Source organism: Saccopteryx leptura, chromosome 5 (assembly GCF_036850995.1).
Source record: "Saccopteryx leptura isolate mSacLep1 chromosome 5, mSacLep1_pri_phased_curated, whole genome shotgun sequence".
Taxonomy (NCBI): domain Eukaryota; kingdom Metazoa; phylum Chordata; class Mammalia; order Chiroptera; family Emballonuridae; genus Saccopteryx; species Saccopteryx leptura.
In genome coordinates this window covers 35,775,931-35,791,254 of record NC_089507.1, presented here as the reverse complement: position 1 = coordinate 35,791,254, position 15,324 = coordinate 35,775,931, and the positions used below count along the sequence as shown (strand labels likewise).

Genomic DNA, 15,324 nt, shown 5'->3' with positions numbered 1-15,324 from the left:
GTTTGAATAATTGTGTTCTGGTTCTCTTTTCAAGGAGGGCATTACTTATAGGACAGCATGTGATAGGGCACTATCCAGAAATCAGGCAGTGCTGCACATTCTCTGTGAATATTCTAGGGCAAGAGGGATGACATAGGCTGTAGGTAGAGAATGTGAGGGTCCGTTTTTGCAGCAGGCTGGAAGAATGAGGAGAGATTAAACTGCACGTAGAAATACAAGGTAGGCTGTCAGGCAGTGAGAGGACAGAACAGGTCAATATAAACAGCACGCAGTGTGTGTGCTCTGTCTGGGTCACACCTGATATAACATACTATTTGCCAGCCACAGTGTCATCGCTCACTGACTAAATGGCACCACTATCCTTTATTTTGGTTCAAATGTAAAAATGGAGTCCTCTTGAATTCCTTTCCCTCTCCTTGATATCAAATCTACTAACATGACAAATCTCAAATCCTTCTCCTTCTCCCATGCCACTGCCATCCCCTTAGCCCAAGGTATGATCCTCTCACTGGATTTCTGCAGCAGCTTCCCTCGTTCTGTGTTTGCCCTCTTCCCATCCATTTTCCAGAGGATCCAGAGAGATTTTAAGGAGGGGCCAGATCCTATTCCCCTCCACGTTAATATATATTTCTCACAGAATTACACTTTCTTTTAGAGTAAAATCTATATAATTTCCTTACAAAGTTCTAAAACTTGCATTACTGGCTGATGATTCTGACTTCATCTCGTACTGCCTCTACTCCCGACTTCAGCCCTGACTTCCAGCGACACTGATCTTCTTTTTGTTTCTCAGACATTCACGCTCAGCACTGTGCTTTCTGTTCCTGGTGCTTTGCCTTGATGCCTCTTTTTCGTTATTTAGGTCTGAGTTCAGTTGTAGCTTCTTCAAATGAGTCCTTGCTGGACATGCTCTCCCAAGTATTATGTTTCAACCCCTAACCCCAGCCGTGTTTAATTTACTGACATCTGTTTTTTTCCTTTATCGCATATGACTTTGTTTAGAATTCATTTATTTAGTATCTATTTATCATATACCTAGTATATGAGTCATCAGTGAACAAGAAAGATAAGACTCCTGTTCTACGGAATTCACATTAGTAGGATAAAAAATAGCACATAATAAACATGTGACTAAATTATAGTTACGTTGGGCACTGTTAGAAGGCAGCAAGTGTGGTAGAGAAAAATAGAGTATGGTAATACAGATAGGGAGATCTGGATGCAGTTTAGGGGAAGCATACTTATTAAATAGCGTGCATATGTTAGGTCTAATTAAGTTGATTATTAAAGCAGAGTTCTTTTGTTTCTTTTCTTTTTAGCTTCGGCACCAGTTAGCAAAGTGAATAAGTACTGCACTTCTTCCAACTCTCATTCTACTTTGGGGAAAAAGAATATCATCATGTCAAGCATTACAGTTGACCCAGATGTCAAGCCTGGTGAATATGTCATCAAGAGCCTCTTTGCAGAATTTGCTGTTCAAGCTGAAAAGAAAATTGAAGTTGTAATGGCTGAACCCTTGGTGAGTAGAGCTGATCTATAAACCTGAACTATTTTCTTGACTTTTTGTGTTAAGCAATATAATACAAATTTTGAAAGAAAATACTATACTTGAAAAAAATATTAGGCCCTGGCCGGTTGGCTCAGCGGTAGAGCATCGGCCTGGCGTGCGGGGGACCCGGGTTCGATTCCCGGCCGGGGCACATAGGAGAAGCGCCCATTTGCTTCTCCACCCCCCCCCACCCCCTTCCTCTCTGTCTCTCTCTTCCCCTCCCGCAGCCAAGGTTCCATTGGAACAAGGATGGCCCGGGCTCTGGGGATGGCTCCTTGGCCTCTGCCCCAGGCGCTAGAGTGGCTCTGGTTGTGGCAGAGCGACGCCCCGGAGGGGCAGAGCGTCGCCCCTGGTGGGCGTGCCGGGTGGATCCCGGTCGGGCGCATGCGGGAGTCTGTCTGACTGTCTCTCCCCGTTTCCAGCTTCAGAAAAATACAAAAAAAAGAAAAAAGAAAAAAAAAAAAAGAAAAAGAAAAAAAAAAAAGAAAAAGAAAAAGAAAAATATGAAAGGAAACCAGCCTGAAAAAGCTACATGTTGTATTAATTCCAATTATATGACATTCTGGAAAAGATGAAACGATCAAGGCAGTAAAACGAGCAGTGGTTGCCAGGGGCTAAGTGTGGGTGGAGGGATGAATATGCAGAACAATAAGGTTTCTTAGGACAGTGATAAAATACTCTGTCTGATATTATAATGGTGGACACATGTCGTTATCCATTTGTCCAAACCCATAGCATATACAACACCAAGAATGAAGTGAACTGTAATGTAATCTGTGGACTTTGGAGAATTGGGAGGCCACTGTAGGTTCATCAGTGGTAACAAATGCGCCACCCGGGTGTGGAATATTGAGAACAGAGGATGCTATCCGTGGGTGGCGGAGAGAGAACAGGAATGGTCTACCTTCCGCTCAATTTTGCTGTGAACCTAACTCTAAAATAAAAATAGTCTTAAAAATTTTAAGGGCTAGGTTAATACAGTAGTTTTCCTTTATCCATGGGGGGACAAGTTCTAAGACCTCCCATTAAATGCAGGAAACTAGGGATAGTACTGAACCCTATATATACTATCTTTTTCATATATAAATACATACCTTTTCACATAAAAGAAGCACTTTATGGCTTCTCTTTAGCGTAGTCGAATTGCCAGCCTCACTACTCTTGCACTTTGGGACCATTATTAAGTAAAATAAGGGTTACTTGAACACAAGCACTGTGGTACTATGACAGTTGATCTGAAAACCTGGACAACTACTAAGTGAATAACGGGCAGGTGCTATATACAACGTGAATGTGCTGGACAGTGAGCTGAGTCACATCCATGATGGCACAGAGCAGGACAGCACACAGTTTCATCCCGCTACTCAGAACAGCACACAATTTAACACTTATGAATTGTTTATTTCTGGAATTTTCCATTTAATATTTTGGACTACTTTTGACCACAGGTAACTGAGAGTGCAGAAAGCAAAGTTGCAGGTAAGGGGTGTCCAGAAAGCTTATGTTGACATACAACCTAGTGATTAGGTATTTATATCAATTAGGGAGCGATCACCCTGATAAATCCAGTACCCATCTGATGCCGTACGTGGTTGTTACACAGTTATTAACTATTTTCCCTATTCTGTACTTTGCATCCACATGACTATTCTGTAATTACCAATTTGCACTTCTTAGTCCCTTTATCTTTTCAACCATCCCCCCCAACCACCCTCCCATCTGGCATCAAAATGTTCTCTGTATCTGAGTCTGTTTCTGTTCTGCTTGTTTATTCATTTGTTTTTTAGATTCTGTATATAAGTGAGATCATACGGCATTTGTCTTTCTCTGTCTGACTTACTTCACTCAGCACAATGCCCTCTGGGGCCATCCATGTTGTTGCAAATGGCAAGATTACTTTTTTTTTTTTAATTTTTTTATGGCTGAATCATATTCCATTGTATATATGTAACCACTTCTTCTTTATCCATTCACTTATTGCTGGACACTTAGATTGCTTCCTAATCTTGTATTGTAAATAATGCTGCGATCAACAAATGTATGCGTATGTCTTTTCAATGGAGTGTTTTAGGTGTCTTTGGATAAATATCCAGTAGTGGAATTGATGGTCCTTCTTAGTTTCTTGATACAACCTTTGTTTTAATGTCTATTTTGTCTGGTATAAATATTGCTATGTCAGCTCCCCCCACCATTTTCATGAAATAACATTTTTAATCCCTTTACTTTCAGTCCATGTGTGTCTTTTAATCTGAAGTGAGCCTCTTACAGACAGCATGTGTAAGGGTCTTGTTTTGCTATCCATTCAGCCACCCTATGTCTTTCGTTGGATCATTTAATCCGTTTGCATTTAAAGAAATTACTGATAAATTTGTATTTATTACCATTTTATTATTCATATTTTTTACCTATTTTCTTTTCTTATTCTACTTTTTTTTTTCAAATACATACAAAAATTTATTTAGAAAGTCACAGAGGTACAAGAAGTAAGCCAGCTGGGATGTGTGGGCTCAGAAAACAATTTACAGAGGCAAAAGAAGGGCTTTGGAGCTTAGGAAAAAGGAACGCAGAGAGAACGCACCTGGGGAAGCAGGGAAATGCTCAGGCTGCTCCAGAGAGAGAGAGAGAGAGAGAGAGAGAGAGTGAGTTAAGCCGATATTCTTCTTCTTCTTCAAGAAGACCCTTTAACATTTCTTATTATAGTGATTTGATGGTGATGGACTTCTTCACTTTTTCTTGTCTGGGAAGCTCTTTATTTGTCCTTCAATTCTCAATGATAACTTTGCTAGGTAAAGTAATCTTGGTTGTAGGTCTTTGTTTTTCATCACTTCGAATATTCTAATCTCTTCTGCCCTGCAAACTCTCAATTGAGAAATCAGCTGACAGTCTTGAGAACACCCTTATAGGTAACTAACTACTTTTCTCTTGTGGCTTTTAAGATTCTCTCAAATAAAAAAGATTCTCTTTGTCTTTAACCTTTTGCATTTTAATTGTGATGTGTCTGTGTGGGCCTCTTTGGGTTCATCTTGTTTGGGACTCTCTGTACTTCTTGGGTTTGTATGTCTATTTCCTTTACTGGGTTAGGGAAGTCATTATTTTTTTTAAATAGATTTTCAATTTCTTGCTCGGTCTCTCTCTTCTCCTCTCAGTACACCCATGATGTGAATGTTGGTACCCTTGATGTTGTCCCAGAGATCCCTTAAATTATCCTACATTTTTGGATTCTTTTTTCTTTTTGTTGTTCTGAATGCTTGTTTTCTGTTTACTTTATCTTCCAAAAATCTGATTCAGTACTATGCTTAATTTACTCTACTGTTGATTTTCTCTAATGTATTCATTCTAGTTATTGTATTCTTCCTTTCTAACTGGTTCTTCATTATGTTTTCTATCTCCATTTTTATGTTTCCTATCTCTTTGTTGAAACTCTCACTGAGTTCACCTACTCTTTTCCTAAGTTCATTGAGCTTCCTTATAACCAGTGTTTGAAGTCTGTGTCTTATAGATTTGCTTATCTCCATTTTGTTTAGTTCTTTTTCTGTTCTTTCATTTGGGACATGCTTCTTTATTCTCATTTTGGCTGCCTTCCTGTGTTTGTTTCTGTGTATTGGGTAGAGCTGCTATGTCTCTGAGTCTTGGTAGTGGCCTTACATAGTAGATGTCCCTGGTCACCTAAGCCAGGTACTTCAGGTGTATCCCCCACCCCTGTGTGGGCTGTCTGTACCTTCCTGTTGTATTTCATTCAGCCTTGTTTATTGTTGGCACATCAATGGGAGGGATTTACTCCCAGGCCGATCAGCTATGAGGACTGGCCATGACCAAGTGGAGGATCTGCTGTGTGTGAATCGGGACTTCCCTTCAGTGGAGCTCTGGTGCCCCATGAGTTTACCCCTTGAGTGTGTCACTCATGGAGGTGGTTGGGTTATGTTCCAGTGTGGTCTGAAGCTGTCCACTGGGTGCCCTGGCTCTGCTCCCTCCCAGGAGGTACATGCGAAGGTCAGCTACTGCCTGTGGCTTGCCTGGGACCACCCATCATGAGCTACAAAATGATATGCAGGTGGCTGCTACTTATACTGGGCTTGGAGGTATCTGGAGATGCCAAGCTGCAAACTGAGGCTGGCTGCAGCTAGTGCTTGACATGGGGCCACTTAGCAAAAGGTATGGGGCATGCTGAGGCCAGATGCTGCTTGTTTGGGGTTTGTGAATCTTTGAGAGATTTTAGGAAAGCCCACAGCATGAGCCAAGACAGACTGCTTATACAGAAAAGCCACTGGACCGGGCTGGGGCGGGCCCACAAGTTGGATGGGACCGGGTCTAAGGGAATCACCACCGTTGGATGCACTTTATTAGCCAGGTTGATGGAGACTCAGACATGGCATGCTCCTATAGGGGAGGGCTCAGCAAAGGAACAAGGGTTTCTACCACACTTCTGTCTGGGAGAAAGCTGCCCTAGCAGGCCTCATCTGGAAGCCAGTTCCTTACTGTATGTTCGTGATACCTTTCGAGCCGCTGCTCCAGCACTGGAGCTCAGAGTAAGTGAGTCTGTCAGCAAGTCTGTGCGTAGCCCTTTAAAAGGAGGGCCGAGGACTCCAGCAGCCGTTTGTCTTTCATGGGCTGGGAACCTGCTGTGGGGCTGAGACCCCTTGCTCCTCAGGGGGAAGGGAACCTCTGCAGCTGAAATATCCTTCCTGATTTTTAACCACCACATGTGTGTGGGACCAGCCCGTTCTGCCTCTGCTCTTCCTGCCAGTCTCTCCGTGGTTTCTTCTATATATCCTTAATGATCGGACCTCTGTTCAGCTTGATTTCAGGGAGTTCTGAATGGCGGTGGTTCTGTACTTGTTACTGTGATGTGGTCGTGAGAGGAGGCATTTACTTATGCCGCCATCTTGACCAGAAGCCCTGAATTCTCATTGTTAAGTTGCTGCAGGTCACAAAAGAACAAGAATAGATTTTACCAATGGGATTGTTGAGATAGATAAAACATAAGAGAAAATAAAAGAAAATTCTATAATATTCTGAAAGTTGATGATATGAGAGTAGCCAAATTCATCACCTGGCTTCTGTAATTTTTAATTTACACAGCACATTGTTAAACACTTCACCTATTTTATACAATATTTTATAAATAGCACCACGTTGTATGACCCAGTCAGCTCTCAAAGACTATACATTATACTTTAATTTTAATTTTAAAATGTGACAATCTTGAGAGCAAAAATAATAAAAGAATTTGTCAGTGAAATTACCTAATATGACTGAATCTCTAAAATGGTCTTTTTTCTTCCAATGCCATTGTCACTGTCCTATCTCAGTGTCAGGTTCTGTCATATTAGACCATTGGCAAGAGCCTTTTAGCTGGTTAAAGTTGTCCCATTGCCTTTCCATTTTCTTTGTTTTACCATACTTTTCTTCATCTTATACACAAATATTATCACCTTTCTGCTTTAAAAATCTTGCACACTTTTCATTGCTATGGAATAAGTTCAAGTTATTGTTGGATCATTTCAGCCTCTTCCCGGTCTTGTTACAGTCTGTGTAATGTCTCATGATTCTCTAATCCTGATGTATGCTTTGTTTTTTAAAGATTACTCATCCTTTGAACTTCCCAGATATTCCCATATATTCCCTCCCATATATTTCCTTTAATACTGTATAATAATTCTCCTCAAGCTTACCGTAAGAATTTGTTCATACTTTCAGATTCTGATGTCATATTAATTGCTTATGTTTATCTCTTCTGATGTGAGTTACTTACCATATTTTTTGCTTTATAAGACGTACCTGACCATAAGACACACCTAAGGTTTTAAGGAGGAAAATAAGAAAAAAAATATTCTGAACCAAATGGTGTGTTAAAATATTTAATAAAATACCATATTTTTCACTCCATAAGACGCATGGGCATTTCCCCCTTCACTTTTTTGGGGAAAAAGGGCATCTTATGGAGTGAAAAATACGGTAATACCAACAGCCAGGTGTCGCTCACCTCTGTGTATCAATAGCAGTGCCCATGGTAGATGCTCAGCAGAAAGAAATTAATAAAGATTTGCATTTAGCCTGACCTGTGGTGGCGCAGTGGATAAAGCGTTGACCTGGAACGCTGAGGTCGCCGGTTCAAAACCCTGCACTTGTCTGGTCAAGGCACATATGGGAGTTGATGCTTCCTGCTCCTCTCCCCCTTTCTCTCTCTCTCTGTCACTCTCTCTCCTCTCTAAAAAATGAATAAATAAATAAAAATTTAAAAAAGTAAAAAGAGTGTTTATATATATATATATAAAAAGATTTGTATTTAAGTTGCCTTGGGCCTAAGAACATTGCTGTGATGTGTGCCCTTTGTTTTTCTAACAAAACATAATGTCAACAGAATTTTTAATAGTTCTTTCAGAATACTAGTCTGATGCTGGCTATATTTGTTCCTTCATTTAATAGTTAACTCCAGGGACATCTGCTCTGGAATCTAAGGTGAGATTATAAAATTATGGTGAATAGTGGTGAGGATTCCATCAGAAAATAGGTGTTTTCTACCCCATCTATCATCAAACTTTGGGAGAAGCATCCTAGCTTACTCTCTCCCCACCCCACCCTTTTTAATTGAGATAATTGGGATGATGCTGGTTACCAAAACTATACAGGTTTCAGGTGCACAGTTTCACAACCAGGTGATTTGTTCTAACACCAGGAAAACCCTCCAAGTTGAGGTCTCCGGCAGCCACGGACAAACACTGGCTGAGAAAGTCCCCATGGATTATATAGATTTTCCTCCCGACGCTCCTATATACCAGCAGACGTCTTTTTATCGTACCTCTGCCAGCTTTGTTTCATGTTTGTCCAGGTCTGGGTACACAGTGTGTCTATATAAGATCAGATAGTGAAAATACATTTAATATAATATTGTAACTATTTTTATTATATTTCCAAACGCATTTATTGTGATTTTATTTGTTTTGAAATTTATTCTGTACTTTTTGAAGTAACAAACAACCGTCCAAGAAGAATCTCTTGAATTTTCAAAATAAACTTCTCGCAGAGTCACTTTAAAGAAAGTAGTATCCATGGAGGTTACAAACGAAATTAGCACAAATGTGAATAGCTTTTGCTAAAAGAATTTAATACACCACTAAAATAAGAGAACTGGACTTTTTATCCTCATATGAGAAACCGTAGTAAAAGGAGGTGAAGGAAGCCAAAAGATAGGAGGATTAGCTGAGCTTGCCTTTTTGCCCCAGTTTAATTTTCATTTTAGAAGAAAGATTCAGGAAGGAAGGGCAATCATTGATTGAAACAGCAGCTTGCAGACTGTGCAGTCCAATACCTTAGGCTTCTTCCTTCCTAAAGGAGGTGGATCAGTCCTGGGTGATGGCCCAGGCCAGTCCAAGTTTACCTGTTAATCTCTTAGATTGCCAGAGATGAGAAAAGAAGATGGGAAAGGGGGCTTTAAACAGTCACCTGCTGAGTTTGACTTTATAGATTTGATTTAGGCCCAGCATTTTTTTCTTGTTTTCTTCCTTCCTTTCTTTTTTTTTTTTTTTAAGAGTAGTTTATTAAAGCTGTGGACAGTGAAACAAGGAAGGGCTTAAGAAGCCACAGGAGGGCCCCGCGGGCTGCTTGGGCTCACTGGGAGTCAGAGCAAAGGGGGCCTTGGACACAGGGGGTCTAGCCCTGCACAAGCTGCCACTGCCCTGCTCCCCTGCCTGCCAGTTTCGGGGTTCGGAGATGCATGCCTGTGGGGGAGGAGGGCAAAGGAGGGAAAGGCAGGTCCTGCTCCTGGAGGGAGAGTGCACCAGGCCCAGCAGTTTTACAACTGCAATTTCCACTAATTTTTGAGAATTTTAAATATATATGTTTTTAAAAAAGAGTTTTTCTCTGTGTGTGATCTCATGTTCATCTTTTCCTCCAAACTACATTTTTCTGTTAGTTTTGCTTTCTCCTCACGTTTATCAGAACGTTTTATAATTGAGGCTCTCAGTAGTGGATGGGAAGCCTAGTATACGTGGAGGGACCTTTCTGACTGTGGCCTTCCGGGGGAATCATCCACACCATCAATGTCAGATCTTCTTCTGGGGGCTGCTCAGAGTGTCCAGGGGAGATTCCTCCAGTTCCCAGGGAGGGTTTAGGCTCAGCTGCTAGCTTGCCCGGAATCTGAAGGTTTCGCTATTTGGTATGCAAATGTTTGCTTAATCTCCCTGTCTTTCGTGTGATACTTCATCTTTAACTGTAAAGCAATCCCCCATTGGCATTTCTCCTTTTTGCCCTTTGCTAAGAAGGGCAGTTTCCCTAGGTTATGTGGAAGGCTGGGCAGCCAGATAAGCAGATTGGGTGAGAGGAGGGAGTGGGAGGGGCTAAATCTCTTAAACAGTTGTTTACCCAGTCCTCTTATTTTTAGCTTCAAACATTTAGAAAGTGGTCTATGAGACTTCCTGTTTTACTTAAATTTTAGAGCTAATCAACTGCGTATATTATACAGCATCATCATGTTGCATGTGAATGGTTTGTAGATTGGTTTTGCATGATAATTACCAAAGTATGCTTAGTCTGTGAAGGCTCAAGTAAGTGCCAAGGACATGCTAAAAAAACTCCTCCCTATTAAGAAGGTAAAATGTGGAATTCAGGTGTTTTCCTTACCCCATTTATATTAGAAATAAAATTTTCTGATAGTTAGATGAGGAATTTTTACATTTCATTGATAAATACATTTGTGAGTTTATTTTCATGAAGATTAATCATAAATAAAACAAAGAAATTAGGCCCTGTCCCGTTGGCTCAGTGGCAGAGCGTCGGCCTGGCATGCAGGAGTCCCGGGTTCGATTCCCGACCAGGGCACACAGGAGAAGCGCCCATCTGCTTCTCCACCCCTCCCCCTCTCCTTCCTCTCTGTCTCTCTCTTCCTCTCTGGCAGCCGAGGCTCCATTGGAGCAAAGATGGCCCAGGTGCTGAGGATGGCTCTGTGGCCTCTGCCACAGGCCCTAGAATGGCTCTGGATGCAACAGAGCGGCGCCCTAGAGGGGGCAGAGCATCGCCCCCTGGTGGGCATGCCGGGTGGATCCCGGTCGGGCGCATGCGGGAGTCTGTCTGACTGCCTCCCCGTTTCCAGCTTCAGAAAAATGCAAACAAACAAACAAAAAACAAAACAAAAAAAAAAAAAGAAATTGAGACACTATTGGATAGACAAACTTCAAAATATACATAATTCTAGGTTCATGAAAGAAGGGCGTTTTTCATTATGGTACAATTTAATATAAAAAGTTCAATGAAAAAGCATAATGTAGAAAATTTAGAAGTTCAACCTAAAAATCTGAACAAAAGAGCCAGTTATCATATATTTGAACTTAATTCAAACATCTCTTATATTCAGTAAGTTAAGGAATTGTGGAGGGGCCAGCAGTAAGTACCATATTTCCCCATGTATAGGATGCACCCTCCCCCAGTTGGGGTCTAAAAACTGGGTGTGTCTTATACAGTGGTTGTGGCATTTCAAATGCCATAGATTAGGGTTCTCAAACTCGCGGCCCGCGGGCCGCATGTGGCCCGCCGAACAATTTTGTGCGGCCCGCAGACTAATCCACGAGGTTCAAAATATTTTGGATAAAATTAAGTAAGCCTAGGGGCCTACTTGTATTTTTCATTTCTCTAGCATCCTAGCTAGATATTAGCTTAGTTAACAGCAGTTGTGATGTGAACTACAGTTTCTGGTCGTTTTGTGACACTGAAAAGTGTTGCGTAACAGTTGCCTTTTGTAGACCTAGTGCGGCCCGCCGAAATGGCTGTGATCTTGCTCTGCAGCCCACATGCTGAGTTGAGTTTGAGACCCCTGCCATAGATGGAACTGAGGACGAGGCAATATATGAAGACAGTGATTCGTCATCAGACACAGATGAGGACAAGGCAGGGGTAGCCAACCTTTTTATACCTACCACCCACTTTTGTATCTCTGTTAGTAGTAACATTTTCTAACCACCCAGTTCCACAGTAATGGTGATTTATAAAGTAGGGAAGTAACTTTACTTTATAAAATTTATAAAGCAGAGTTACAGCAAGTTAAAGCATATAATAATAATTATTTACCAAGTACTTTATATCGGATTTTCACTAAGTTTGGCAGAATAATCTTTATAAAACAATTTACTATAGTTAAATCTATCTTTTTATTTATACTTTGGTTATTCCACTACCACCCACCATGAAAGCTGGAATGCCCACTAGTGGGCGGTAGGGACCAAGTTGACTACCACTGAGCTAATGAATGGGAATTTTGACAGTGATGAGTTGTATGAATTTTATGATGAATAAAACTTGAGTTCAATAACTTTATGTAATACTTTTTGTTTTTTCAAAATTTGGGCCCCAAAATTAAGATGCGTCTTATACATGGGAGCATCTTTTGCATGGAGAAATATGGTAGATAAAAGACTGACAAAAGAGATCATTCACACTATGGATATTTCAGGTTAAACTAATTACATTAAATTTTGTTTGAATTAACGAAACATCTAAATACAAATGAAAACATAAAACCAATTCACAATTCTACACTGTTTATCATATGAAATATTTCTAATACTTTGTATATGCATATTTGTTTTAATTGTAGGAGAAGCCATTGTCTAGATCTCTCCAGAGGGGTGAAGATCTTCAGTTTGACCAGGTATGTCCATTTTAGGGGAATATTTTTTTCTGAAAGGAAAATGCTTGTCCTAATAGTCTGGTCCAAATCTAGCTAGTATTAAGAAGAAATTCCGTTGATCAGATGGTGGTGCAGTAGATAGAGCGTCAGACTGGAATGCAGAGGACCCAGGTTCAAAACCTGAGGTTGCCAGCTTGAGCACAGGCTCTTCTGGCTTGAGCGCAGGCTCATCAGCTTGAGCGTGGGGTTTCTGGCTTGAGCATGGGATCATAGACATGACCCCATGATTGCTGGCTGGAGCCCAAGGCCACTGGCTTGAACCCAAGGTCACTGGCTTGAGCAAGGGGTCACTCCCTTTGCTGTAGCCCCTCCACCCCCGGGGTCAAGGCCCATATGAGAAAGTAATCACTGAACAGCTAAGGTGCTGCAAGGAAGAATTAATGCTTCTCATCTCTCTCCCTTCCTGTCTGTCCCTATCTGTCCCCCCTCTGTCTCTATCTGTGTCTCTGTCACAAAAACAAAAAGAAATTTCTTTGTTTACTGATCCTATATATCTAGCTAGATTCAGCCTAAAATTAGCCGTTTGTTTTTTAACAAAAGAAGTAGAGGCCCTGGCCGGTTGGCTCAGCGGTAGAGTGTCGGCCTGGCGTGCGGGGGACCCGGGTTCGATTCCCGGCCAGGGCACATAGGAGAAGCGCCCATTTGCTTCTTAACCCCCCCCCCTCCTTCCTCTCTGTCTCTCTCTTCCCCTCCCGCAGCCAAGGCTCCATTGGAGCAAAGATGGCCCGGGCACTGGGGATGGCTCCTTGGCCTCTGCCCCAGGCTCTAGAGTGGCTCTGGTTGCGGCAGAGCGACACCCTGGAGGGGCAGAGCATCGCCCCCTGGTGGGCAGAGCGTCGCCCCTGATGGGCGTGCCAGGTGGATCCCGGTCGGGCGCATGCAGGAGTCTGTCTGACTGTCTCTCCCCATTTCCAGCTTCAGAAAAATACAAAAAAAATAAAAAAAATAAAAAAGAAGTAGAGTGAGCTATGAGCTGTGCACTTGCTTGATTGGGGCCTAGAGCACTTAACTGCAGTTCCCATCCCCAGCAGTTGAGGACTACTCCAAGCGGCCTTAACTGCATCCCATCCTTGCTCCTTGTAATTCTAGCTGTGCTTGTGCAAAGGCCCCGTGGACCCTCTCTGTGTCAGAAAGCAAAAGAAATTTGAAAAGAAGATATACAATGACCACCCCCAAACCCTCTTTAAATAGAATGCCAATATCTAAAAGTTAGTGTGGTATTTCTCTAATGTTAATTCTTTCCTCTTGCTGAAATGAAATGTTTAATCAAATGTTATTTTTGCTATAATTATGTTTGCTCAAGAATTGTTTTATTATATGCTGATTGTTTGCAAAAACCAATAACCCAGGTTAGCTTTCTATTGCCATCTAGTATTCCTGAGCTATTTTTCTTATAATCATGTATCTAGGAAATTGATGTTAGTGTTTTTAGTCTAGTAGATTAGATAGATACAGATGACTGGTTAAAATCACGTGGTGGAGACATAACAAAGCACTGTTTCTGGATCTCACTCTGGTTCTGCTGGGTCCGAGTAGTGCTCTGGCACCTGTATTTTACAGCATCCCTCTGGGTAATTCTGGATGCATACATACACTTAGTAAATAGCCACTCGTCTAAGAAAAAGCCGTAAATATAGGAAGCTAATCCTCTATTTATAGTAATAATCAGATCACCTAATATAATGCTTTTCATGTCTTTTTTTTTTTTTTTTTGTATTTTTCTGAAGTTGGAAATGGGGAGGCAGTCAGACAGACTTCCACATGCGCCCTATTGGGATCCACCCGGCATGCCTACCAGGGAGCAATGATGCTCTGCCTATCTGGGGCGTTGCTCTGCTGCAATCAGAACCATTCCAGCGCCTGAGGCAGAGGCCATAGAGCCATCCTCAGCGCCCGGGCCAACTTTGCTCCAATGGAGCCTTGGCTGCAGTAGGGAAAGAGAGAGACAGAGAGGAAAGAGAGGGGGAAGGGTGGAGAAGCAGATGGGCGCTTCTTCTGGGACTCGAACCTGGGACTCCCGCATGCTAAGCCGACACTCTACCACTGAGGGCCTGCTTTTCATGTCTTAATGTCATCACAAAGGTATTATTGCTAGTAATTAATAACTATTAATATATTATTATTAAATTATTTAGATTACTTCACTAATGATGAATAAATGAATATATAATCAGAATTTGAAATTCTATTAAACAAGATTTTAAGAAAAATTTCCATCTATCTTCTTATGTAAAGTGATTAATAAAACTATAAATGATCATGCATCATAGCTTGATGTTTTTCATAATAAATAGCTATGTGTGCTTTTAAACTGTTTAAATATACATTTACAGTAGCAGATGGTATTTTATGGTCCCTTCTTTTTTTTTTTTTTTTTTTGCATTTTTCTGAAGCTGGAAACAGGGAGAGACAGTCAGACAGACTCCCGCATGCACCCGACCGGGATCCACCCGGCACGCCCACCATGGGGCGACGCTCTGCCCATCCTGGGCGTCGCCATGTTGCGACCAGAGCCACTCTAGCGCCTGAGGCAGAGGCCACAGAGCCATCCCCAGTGCCCGGGCCATTTTTGCTCCAATGGAGCCTTGGCTGCGGGAGAGGAAGAGAGAGACAGAGAGGAAGGTGCGGCGGAGGGGTGGAGAAGCAAATGGGCGCTTCTCCTTTGTGCCCTGGCCAGGAATCGAACCCGGGTCCTCCGCACGCTAGGCCGACGCTCTACCGCTGAGCCAACCGGCCAGGGCCGTCCCTTCTTTATTAATGAATCGTTTCCTCCTTTTCAGTGATTCTTATGGTTGATTGTTAATAAAATATAAATGAAAAAAGCAGTTAATTAAAATTAGAATGTTTTACTTTTAATTTTCTGTATTAGAAATTATTTACCTGTCAAATTCTAGTAATTTGTAAATAGAACCATGATTAAAAGGAATGAAAAAGAGAAGAACAGCCTATACAATCAAATAAACTGTAATGTTTTTTTCTATTTTTCTAGATATAGTACAGTCTGAAGTTATATGGAGAACATAAAATATTAGGAAAATTAAAATTGTAATTGGTAGAGTTATCAGTTTATCTTCATGAACTGATACTGCCTATAGTC

General features: G+C 41.6%; 1 protein-coding gene across 6 annotated transcripts in view; it reads left to right on the top strand.

Annotated features, from left to right (window-relative positions):
• FRYL (FRY like transcription coactivator) overlaps positions 1-15,324 on the top strand; it is a 290,359-nt gene that overhangs the window by 143,680 nt on the left and 131,355 nt on the right. For all 6 annotated transcript variants that reach the window (XR_010751659.1, XM_066386291.1, XM_066386290.1 and 3 more), the window contains 2 exons: positions 1,320-1,519; positions 12,135-12,188. Coding sequence is in view for 5 of the 6 variants with exons in the window: in XM_066386286.1 (XP_066242383.1) it covers positions 1,320-1,519; positions 12,135-12,188 (254 nt within the window). In the remaining variant the exon portion in view is untranslated. The remainder of the gene's footprint in view (positions 1-1,319; positions 1,520-12,134; positions 12,189-15,324) is intronic.